Consider the following 11,013-nt stretch of genomic DNA (forward strand, 5'->3'; position numbering starts at 1 on the left):
ACGGCAGCATCAGCACCAGCGCCCGCCCCCCGGGCGTGCTCATTGGACCACGCTACGCTAACGGACGAGCGGCACAGCCAATGCGAAGGCGCAGAAGCCGCCAGTCCTGCTGCTCCACAGGCCCGCCTTCCTCCCCCGCGCCGGACCCAGGCGTCCCTGCCCCAGGGCATCCGCGCTCTCCACCCCGCCTCTCGAGATGCTTAGCCCAGGTGCCCGGCCCCCAAGCAGGCAGACACTCCTGCCTAGCTTCACTGTCTTTTCTAAGAAGACGGGCGCCCTAGTCCCTTGGCCATTGGGTCTGCCCCTCGGATCCTGCTCCCCTTGGCCAGCGGGTCTGCGTGGCAGCTACAAGGACTGTGACAAACCAGAGGATAGGCTGTGGACCCCGACTTGGGGCACCGAGGGAGCATGATCCGCACGAGGCTCGGGCCACAGCGCCCTCTGCTGGCTACGCCCAGGGTCGGGCCAGGGCTGCGAGGAGCCTGGGGAAGGGGAACCCCGTCCACGACTGCTGGGATCATTTTCCTGGCCCCCGCTTCCCACCGCCCCAAGGTCCTTTGGCTTGGAGCCCTAGAACTGAGGAGGGAATGGCTTTGCCTGAGGAGAGAGAAGAACCAAGTCGAGGGTGAGAGCAGAGGCAGAGATGGGGGCAGGGTAGACCTAGGGGCTTGGGGTTTCCCAGCCCTGCCTCATGGGAACCCCAAAGTTGGATGCCAGACACCCAGTCCTGGTCCTACCTGGAATCCCGCGCCGCGGAAGGAGTAGTCGGGAGGCGGGGTTGTGACTGCACACTGAGGGAAACTGGCAACAGCCCCCTTCTCTGTTCTCCCTTGCTCCCCCCACCATGAGTTTCAGAGTGAACATGGTGCTGGGGTGCAGGTCTCCCCTGTGAGGGCGTCTGCATCACTGTATATTTGTACAAGTGTGTGTGGAGAGTACCCCAATCTCAATCACTAAAAGGTGGACCTGGCACCTAGTGTGTGTGCCAGAAAGTTGGACACTGGGCTAGCAAATGAGGCTGGGTGGGGTGTACCAGATCCTTCTGCCAGCTCACTCCAGACCCTAATTTCTGTTGAGGACTGTGATCTACACCACTGGCATTAGTTGGTACTTCCTTAGCCAGAGGCGACATGCGAAAACACACACACTGAACCGTAAATGTATGCATGTGCACACGGGGCACAACAGCCAGGCACTCCTATCTGTGTACACAAGGCATTTCCAAAGGGACACCTGCAGAAATGCCCACCATGGAAAGACACCCATAGGAAATACGCTTGCCTGAGGACACACGCACACATCCACACAGGTACCTACACACTCAGAGACAATCACACGCCCAGGGGAACGGGGGCACACAGGGGACCTGCCCACGGCCATCAGACCTCCTCTCCCAGGTACTTGGCAGAGTAGTTACTGAGTGGACAAACAAGGCCATCCTTGGCAGAGAACTGCCTTACCAGCCTGTGAGGGGGTGAGAGGGGCGCCCAGACTGCTGGGGGTATTTCCTAGGGGTTGTGGGAAATGGCTATCCCTGAGCCAGGTCCCAGACTTGGGGTCCATGCTGACCTTGCAGAAACCCTCGGGTCATCCCCACCAAGGCCACTGGAGGAGCCAGAGAATGGGAAGTGCTGAGTCAGGGCCCAGGGATATGAAATCACCTCTCGGACCCCACAGCCCACTGCCCTGTCCATCCCCCACTGCCCCTCTTCCCGCAGCCTCCACACTGTCTCTCACGCACACACTCCTTTGTCCACCCAGGCACCTGGACAGACAGATGCAGCGACTCCCAGAGACCGGCTCTCAGATCCTTACAGATGAGCCTGGGCAAGGTGGGAGGTAAAGAGGGAGCACTAGTCTCCTGTCCCCACCCCCAGTTGCCCATCAAGGGCAGAAAAGGTCACCTAGCAGTTGCTGCACCTTCCAGTCCCTCCCCTCTACGGGAGTGTCTCCTACAAGGGCTAAGGTTCAGACCACAATGCAGGCGGGACCCACCACTTCAAGGCACCCACCCAGAGTAGACAGTCGAGTGACATTCTGGCACGCACCCTTCTCCCGTGCACACAGACCAGTGGGGACACGCAGGGGAAGCTGCAAGCACGCAGTGCACGTCCATGCACACACATGCACACACACACCCACAATATGCAGCTCAGACACCACATTCAGACACACATGCAACCACCAAAAGACAGGCACACATCATACACCAGGTGGGGCAGGCCTGGGCCCACACTGTGTCCACACACACTAGGAAGAGGCCAGGCTTGGGGGGGGGCATGAGGAGCAGACCAGGCTGCAGGGATGGAGGCAGCGCAGGAGGCGGGCGCGCAGAAGCAGGCTGCTCTTCACAACACAATCGCCGTCTGTTGTTATAGCAACTCAGCCCCCAAATCGTGAAACGGATATTACAGCCTCAGAGGGGGAAGGGCAGGAGGGGGCTGAGGACAGACGGAGGGACAGAGTGGGGGTGGGGGGGGCTCAATGGGGGGAGGGGGTGCAGGTCTCCCCTGTGAGGGCGTCTGCATCACTGTATATTTGTACAAGTGTGTGTGGAGAGTACCCCAATCTCAATCACTAAAAGGTGGACCTGGCACCTAGTGTGTGTGCCAGAAAGTTGGACACTGGGCTAGCAAATGAGGCTGGGTGGGGTGTACCAGATCCTTCTGCCAGCTCACTCCAGACCCTAATTTCTGTTGAGGACTGTGATCTACACCACTGGCATTAGTTGGTACTTCCTTAGCCAGAGGCGACATGCGAAAACACACACACTGAACCGTAAATGTATGCATGTGCACACGGGGCACAACAGCCAGGCACTCCTATCTGTGTACACAAGGCATTTCCAAAGGGACACCTGCAGAAATGCCCACCATGGAAAGACACCCATAGGAAATACGCTTGCCTGAGGACACACGCACACATCCACACAGGTACCTACACACTCAGAGACAATCACACGCCCAGGGGAACGGGGGCACACAGGGGACCTGCCCACGGCCATCAGACCTCCTCTCCCAGGTACTTGGCAGAGTAGTTACTGAGTGGACAAACAAGGCCATCCTTGGCAGAGAACTGCCTTACCAGCCTGTGAGGGGGTGAGAGGGGCGCCCAGACTGCTGGGGGTATTTCCTAGGGGTTGTGGGAAATGGCTATCCCTGAGCCAGGTCCCAGACTTGGGGTCCATGCTGACCTTGCAGAAACCCTCGGGTCATCCCCACCAAGGCCACTGGAGGAGCCAGAGAATGGGAAGTGCTGAGTCAGGGCCCAGGGATATGAAATCACCTCTCGGACCCCACAGCCCACTGCCCTGTCCATCCCCCACTGCCCCTCTTCCCGCAGCCTCCACACTGTCTCTCACGCACACACTCCTTTGTCCACCCAGGCACCTGGACAGACAGATGCAGCGACTCCCAGAGACCGGCTCTCAGATCCTTACAGATGAGCCTGGGCAAGGTGGGAGGTAAAGAGGGAGCACTAGTCTCCTGTCCCCACCCCCAGTTGCCCATCAAGGGCAGAAAAGGTCACCTAGCAGTTGCTGCACCTTCCAGTCCCTCCCCTCTACGGGAGTGTCTCCTACAAGGGCTAAGGTTCAGACCACAATGCAGGCGGGACCCACCACTTCAAGGCACCCACCCAGAGTAGACAGTCGAGTGACATTCTGGCACGCACCCTTCTCCCGTGCACACAGACCAGTGGGGACACGCAGGGGAAGCTGCAAGCACGCAGTGCACGTCCATGCACACACATGCACACACACACCCACAATATGCAGCTCAGACACCACATTCAGACACACATGCAACCACCAAAAGACAGGCACACATCATACACCAGGTGGGGCAGGCCTGGGCCCACACTGTGTCCACACACACTAGGAAGAGGCCAGGCTTGGGGGGGGGCATGAGGAGCAGACCAGGCTGCAGGGATGGAGGCAGCGCAGGAGGCGGGCGCGCAGGAGCAGGCTGCTCTTCACAACACAATCGCCGTCTGTTGTTATAGCAACTCAGCCCCCAAATCGTGAAACGGATATTACAGCCTCAGAGGGGGAAGGGCAGGAGGGGGCTGAGGACAGACGGAGGGACAGAGTGTGGGTGGGGGGGACTCAATGGGGGCAGGACTGGGGGACCCAACAGGTAGCTGAGATGTAATGGGGAGGGAAAGAAGGGGTGACCTAAAATGAGGAATAGGCCAGAGGGGCTGGGGTCTCAAAGGTAGAGATGGACATGAGGTCGGCAGACCCTGAGTAGGGGTTAGAGGAGCTGAGGCCATTGTCAGGAGATGGGGGTACTTGGGTCTTCATTCCCAGGACAATCCTACAGCTGCTGTAGGATGCTCCCAGCTTGGAGGGCTGGGAGGATAGCCCCCATTCTCAGGGCTGCTGTCTAGAGTCTCCTGACCCCAGAGGCAGACTGGCCTAGCTTCAAAACCTTTAGGAAACTCCCTACCCTCCCTACCCAGATCAGCCTTAGAAGTGGACTTGGCCTTCCTCAGGTAGCGGTGACCCCAAAACCTCCGTTCTGCAGCTCAGGAGGGAAGAGCTGGGTTGGGAGGCCGCCGGAGGCTGAGAGCAGGATCAATATGCATTTCCTCTGGAAGTCACTGTCCTTCCGGCTGGCAGAAGCACCAGGCTGCTGGCCGCATGGCCAAGGAGCACAGCCCCCACCCTGAGTCACAAGCCCAGCGGGGACCTATGACTGCCCGCCTCCCTCCTCCCACAGCCAGCACATGGCTGCCTCTCTCCCTCCCTGGATTCCTGTAGAGAGTGCCCCATCACAGGGAGTATTCAAGCAGGGATCAGGGACCGAAAGGCCACCTGTCTAGCAAAGGAATCCTGACTACAGGCTGAAGGCTAGCATTATCCATGACCAGTAGGCCCAATCATTCTGAGCATAAAGATATGCTAGTTTCGAGTTTCAGAGCCCCAAGATTCTGAGCTTCTCAAGATCCTACAATTCCCCAAGATTCTTATATTTCAAAGTTTTCTGGTTCTAAGGTTTTAGCCTTCAAGATTCAGAGTCCAGACCTCCCTAGTTTCCTGGCTACAAAGTTCTAGGTGCCAAGATTATCGTCCCTTCAAGTACAGCCCCCCGCCCCCCGCCCCCAGGACTCTAAGCTCTGAAGGTCCAGGTTAATTACACGGGCCTTTTTATTCCATCTGGAAAATACAAATATTCACAAGAGTCTGTACAGCCTTAGGGACACCAGCCCCGGCCCTGTCCTTAGTCACATGCTACACCCTCACATCCCACCCCAACCCCAGTCTCCTGCCCCAGCACCCCCAGGCGCCCTGCTCTGGTCCAAGTCTTTTCTCCAAGGCAGGAATGAGTCCTTGATCGAGTCACAGCTGGGAAGAGAAAAAAACAGAGATGGTGAGGAAGACATCCCTGCAACAAGGTAGGCGTGCACCTGGCCTGGGCAGTTTGGATAGAGCACCATCTTCTTAGCCCTCCTCCCCGCACCCTTCCTCACTGGGGTGGCTGGGACAGGGTGAACTCACCAACCGCTGTTACAAGTGGATGTCAAACACTCCGTCCTCCACCGTCTGCACCTCCTCCTCTCGGATGTCTGTGGGGAGGGGGTATGGTCACAGGACCCACTCCCAGGGCTGGGTCCCTGTAACCTCAGCAGCCCCCCACCCCCACTCACGGCAGGCCCGTGCCCCATCCCGGAAACGGACCCATCCGCTGAAAATCAATTCCCTGAATGACCAAATGGCCCCATTTTTGAGGCTCTTTTTCTAAGTTTTCATTTCGCCACAGCTTTTTTTGCAGCCACAGACTTGCCAGGGCAGTTTTCTTAAATGTCAATTGTGTGTGTATTTCACATTTCAGACCCCAGCACTTCTGGAAGGCTCAATGCAAATGGTTTTATCTTTTCTATTTTTGAGGACTTATACCCTGTGCCTGCCTGTGTTTGAGGATTTATGCCAACCCGCACAGTTGTGGTCAACTGCCTTAGACCCCAGTGTAACATAGTTGCTCAGACTATTCTCAGCAAAATCATCATCGTCGGGCAAATCGGCATCCCGTAAACTGACCTAAAACCACCAGACACCCCAGGAGAGCCGCGGGGAGATTATCAGGGCAAGGGACTTTTCTCAGAACAGCTTCCAGAGTAGCCAGAAGGGGAGATTCAGGCCAATGGCTTGCACACCACTTTCTCCAATCCATTGTCCACCCCTCCAACAAAGTAAGAGTGCTGGGACCGGCAGTTGGTGTAATGGCTATGTCGCTGGACTTCCAAGTAGTCGACCACAGTTCGCGTCCCAGACCGGGTGGCTTAAAACTCACGCCGGGCGCGTGTGTGTGCATGCCCAAGATCCCGAGGGGAGAATGGAGGGGAGGGGATTGCGGCGTGGCCAACCCCCCTGGGGGGTGATTTCTTGCTTTCTGTCTCTCTGTCTGTCTGGCATGCATTTCCTCATAGGTGAGGGTCTCTCTCTTCTTTAGCCTCAGAGGGTAGAGAGGGTCCCTGGCCACCTTCTGGCCACCTGTTCAACTGTTCTTTATTCACAGACCAAGATAAGAGAATTAAAAATTCTGGAATGGCTTCCAGCCTGGACAAGTTAATACTTTGCCACAGTCACCCTCCCTTCACCTCCACCGTGGGCCCATGCAGAATGAGAGTCCCTCTTACCTGGGGGCCGGGAGCCTCGCCTCCCTGGGCGCGGCAGGGAGAAGCTGAAGGCGCGGTGGTGGGTGTGTGTGGGAGAGGGTGAGGACGCAGACCCCTCCAGACTCACACTCTGGGCCCGGCGCCGGCACTCCACGGACAGGCGGTCCTTACACTGCTTGTGGCAGTTGACACCGCAGGCTGGGGGAGGGCAGATGGGAGCCCAGCAAGGCCAAGGGTCAGAACACCCTCCCTCCCATCCTGCAGGCCTGGGAGGCTCGCTTGCTCCTGAATAGCTACCCCACTGAAATAAGAGTCTCCCTCCAAAGTGCTCTCTGCATCCTAACTGCCAATCTCTGCCCTCCCCCAAGTCCTCTGTGCCTGGAGAGCTGCCTCACCAAAATAAACATCCTCTGAAAGCCCACACCCTTCGCATCAATCAGCACGACTCTGGCTCCATGGTACTGCCGCCTGCAGCAACTGCCCCACCAAAATAACTCTGGGCCCCAGTCCTGCCATTCATCCCAGCTCACCTCGGCACTTGAGGCCCTGCTTGTAGATGCCCAGGATCTGCAATAGAGGAGGCGGCAGCTGTGCTGGGGCGGGACTTCGAGGTGATGACTACCTCTTCCTACTCAAGGGCAGGAACTGGGGCCTTAGAGACCACCTCAGGGCCGGGGGCAGAGCAGCAAGAGAGGCAGGTAGAATTAATGCAGTTTCCCTTGGTTGAGAAGGCCCCGGAAGGGGCGGGGTGTGGACAGCGCTGGGGCGGGGTGTGGACAGCATGGAAGCAGGTAGCTGGGTATCTCAGGTACCTCGGATGGCCAGCAAAGGGGGGCTCACCAGGGCTTTGCAGTGGCGGCAGGTGACTGGGCGCAAGGAGTTGCTCTCCTGGAAGTTGTGTACGAAGCCCATGCGGCCACCCAGCACAGAGCTGGAGCGCAGGAAGTAGGAGACCATCTCCTCCCTGCTGATGCAGCCATCCCTGCGCGGGTGGGGAAGGGGCGCCTCAGCTCTGGTTCTCCCCAGGACCGCCCCCACCACCCTACCCTGTCCCTACCAAGTAGGATGTCCTCACCGAACCCTGATGTGGGCTGTGAGGAGGTGCACTAACTAGGTGTACGGTCTTGAGCTAGTCCTTTTCCCCGGGTTCCTTTTTAGACAATGGGAATCGTATTCCGGCCCTGCCTGCTGCACGGTTGGTATGCACACTGAAAGCGCTGTGCAGGTCTTCCGGGAATTCCCAGCCATGAGGTCCCAAAGTACGCTTGCATGGGGCCAGCAGGTGGCATCGTGGGTAAGATGCTGGACTCCCACATGGCTGATTGTGGTTCCAGTCCTGGACCCAGAGGCTTAAAACTCACACCAGATGCATGTGTGTGCATGCCCAAAATACCGAAATGAGAATGAAGAAAGGATTGTGGCATGGCCAAATCGCTGGGGCGATTTCTCACTTTCTCTATCTCCAGTGAGGGCACACACCCTACAGCAAAACTCTCTACCTATAAAAAAAAAGAAAAGTTCGCTTGCACAATGCCAGCCCCAGCCCTGAGAATGCAGAGCTCTGGAATGAGTTCTGGAACCAAGTGAAACTGGGGAAAGCTGCTCCCATCTCACTCTTGCATAATCCCATAAAAAGAGCCCTATAACATGGGGCTTTCTGTGTAACCCGGGACTTCCTGCGGAATCCTCTTTTCAACTATTAATATATTTAAGAGAAAGAATGCGCATGTGTTCCGGACACAGATCTCAGTTCAAATTCCAGCTCCACTTCTGGCCATGAGACCTGGTTCATCTCCCTGTACCTCAGTTTCTATTTCAAAAACTGGGCATGCCGACACTTTGCAGGATTTTTTGTGAGGATGAAATAAGATCATGCCCGTGAAATGCTTACAACAGTGTCCAAGCAGCCAGTAGGTCCTCAGCCACCAGGAGTTATTCCCATTCAGGCTGGCTCTCGTTTCAGAATCCCACCCACTATATTTGGGGGTCCATAATGTGATCCAGGTAGTCCTTCAAATCAGTGGAGCGTGGGGGACCCTTGATTGGCCATTTTGAGAAAAATTTAAACCGAAAGCCCTACTTCATACTGTGCATGAAAAAAATAAATTCTGGCTGAATTTGAGAGCACTAATGTAAAAAATAAAATTAGGAAGTATCTAAAAAGATATAAGCGAATAATTTTGTAATCTTAAGGGGTTGAGGAACTGTCTACCTATAACACCAATCTGAGCAGCCAATAGAGGAAAAGATTGACATATTGATCACACGACATTTTTTAAACTTTATATGGAAAAAGACAACATTAATGACAGACAGGGAGAAAATATTTGCAAACACATTCAACAGCGAAGGGTTAATATCCATTAACAGAGATTCTAAAAATCAATGTGAAAAAGACCAACGAACCCAGTAGAATAATGGACGAAGAATATGAACAAGCAATTAACAGAACTATAAGTGGCCAATAAACATATAAGACACCCTACTTCCATTAGTATTAAAGAAATGCAAATTTAACCAAGACACCATTTGCCGATGAGACTGGCAAAATCGTAAAGCTTATTATAGCATCCACCGTTGGCAAGGAAGTTGGGAATAGGCACTTGTACACTGCTGATGGGGGTGCAAAGTGGTGCAACCTTGGCTGAGGTCAGTTTGGCAGTCTTCCTCCTAATTTAGAATGTGCATATCTTTTGGTCCAATTATCCCACTTCTAGGAATTCTCCTACAGAAATATTGGCCTGAGTGCATTGGTACAAGGAGGTTCACAGCAGCATAGTATAGAATAATAGCAAAAACTGGAACAATCTACTTGTCCCTCGGCAGAATGTTAGCTATGGGCCAGTCACAGAACGGGCCAGCCACAGAATGGACCACTCTGCAGCTGTTCTAAAGAATGAGGAAATTCTACATGAATCCACATGGGAAGATGTCCATGATAAAGAGTTAAGTGGAAAACAAAAAGAAAAGCAAAAAAGGAAATGCATACAGTTCTTTTAAGACAGCGATTAAAACACACACACACACAAATACAAGGGAAAAGACAACCCTACCATCACAACCACCTAGAGACGTGTTAAAAATATATCAAAGTTGGTAGAACTGGCAAGTGGCATAGTGGTTAAGGGTGCTGGACTCCCACATGGCCGATCATGGTTCAAGTCCCAGACCTGGTGATTTGCTTTCTCACTTTCCCTCTCTCTCTTTCTTTGTCTCTCTCTGATTCAAACTGGAAAATAATAATAATAAATAAATAAAGTAAAATAAAATAATTCTCTAAAAAATATATATGTATCAAAGTTGGGACCTGCAGATGGCATAATGGTTACATCACTGGACTCCCATGTAGTCAACTGCGGTTCGAGTCCCAGACCCAGCAGATTAAATTTCATGCTGGGTGCATGTGCATGCATGTCCAAGCATGTCCAAAATCCAAAGAAGATAATGGAGAAGAAGGGATTGCGGTATGGCCATCTCTCGAGGGAGCAATTTCTCGCTTTCTGTCTCTCTGGCGAATGCATGCACCCTATAGCAAAAATCTCTCAAAAAAAAAAAAAAAAAAATCAAAATTGCATTGGGTCAGCAGGTGGCATGGTGGTTAAGGCGCTAGACAGAGAGACAAAAAGCAGAAATCACTCCCCAGGGGGGATGGCTACACTGCAATCTCTTTTCCTCCATTCTCCTCTCAGGATCTTGGGCACGCACGCACATGTGCCCAGCATAAGTTTAAGCCACCGGGTCAGGGACTCGAACCACAGTCAACTACATGGGAGTCCAGCAACATAGCCATTACGCTAACTGCTGGTCCCCTGGTGGTTTGCTTTCTCACTTTCCCTTTCTCTCTCTCTATGGTGAGCACATAAGCAAATTTAAAAGTAATAATAATAAAATAAAATTAAAAATATATATCGAAGTTACATTAAATGCACTGATGGTTTTGCAAGAAACACATGGAAACTCCAAATTCCAGAAACAGAGAGCTTCGTGATGAAGCAGCGAGCCGTAGTTGGTCCTGGGAGGGCGTGGGGAGCCTGCTACTGGGTTTTGATACCCACTCAGGGCAGGACACAAGGCCTGGGGCCTGGGAGATAGAGAGTTAAGGATAAAGCGCTTGCATGAAGCCAAGGCCTCCAAGGATTCAAGGGCTGGCGATACCATCACTGAAAGGGTGGCCAAAAATAAAATCCACCCACCAACCCAGGAAGATAACATGGACTTGCCTGCCTCTGCCTCAGTACTGGGAGCAGGAAAAAAAAACTATAGCAAAGCCATAAGCAGAACTGGTTTGTACTATAATCCTTTTTGTCTATGAAACAGACACCAAACAAACAAAATCTCTATCAATTTGCACATGCATGGGAAAAAAAAAAGACTGGAGAGGTAAACATGCTTTCA

General features: G+C 53.6%; 1 protein-coding gene across 15 annotated transcripts in view; it reads right to left on the bottom strand.

The window, feature by feature from the left end:
* Positions 1-5,144: 5,144 nt before the first annotated feature.
* The window catches only part of RASGRP2 (RAS guanyl releasing protein 2), a 19,358-nt gene continuing 13,489 nt past the window's right edge, over positions 5,145-11,013 (bottom strand). For all 15 annotated transcript variants that reach the window (XM_027772413.1, XM_027772403.1, XM_027772414.1 and 12 more), the window contains 5 exons: positions 7,459-7,600; positions 7,149-7,185; positions 6,640-6,816; positions 5,501-5,568; positions 5,145-5,347 (listed from right to left, as the gene is read on the bottom strand). In XM_027772413.1, coding sequence (XP_027628214.1) covers positions 5,510-5,568; positions 6,640-6,816; positions 7,149-7,185; positions 7,459-7,600 — 415 coding nt within the window. In that variant the 3' untranslated portion in view covers positions 5,145-5,347; positions 5,501-5,509. The remainder of the gene's footprint in view (positions 5,348-5,500; positions 5,569-6,639; positions 6,817-7,148; positions 7,186-7,458; positions 7,601-11,013) is intronic.

The sequence above is a fragment of the Tupaia chinensis genome, unplaced genomic scaffold (genome assembly GCF_000334495.1).
Source record: "Tupaia chinensis unplaced genomic scaffold, TupChi_1.0 Scaffold000273_1, whole genome shotgun sequence".
In the NCBI taxonomy this organism is placed as follows: Eukaryota; Metazoa; Chordata; class Mammalia; order Scandentia; family Tupaiidae; genus Tupaia; species Tupaia belangeri.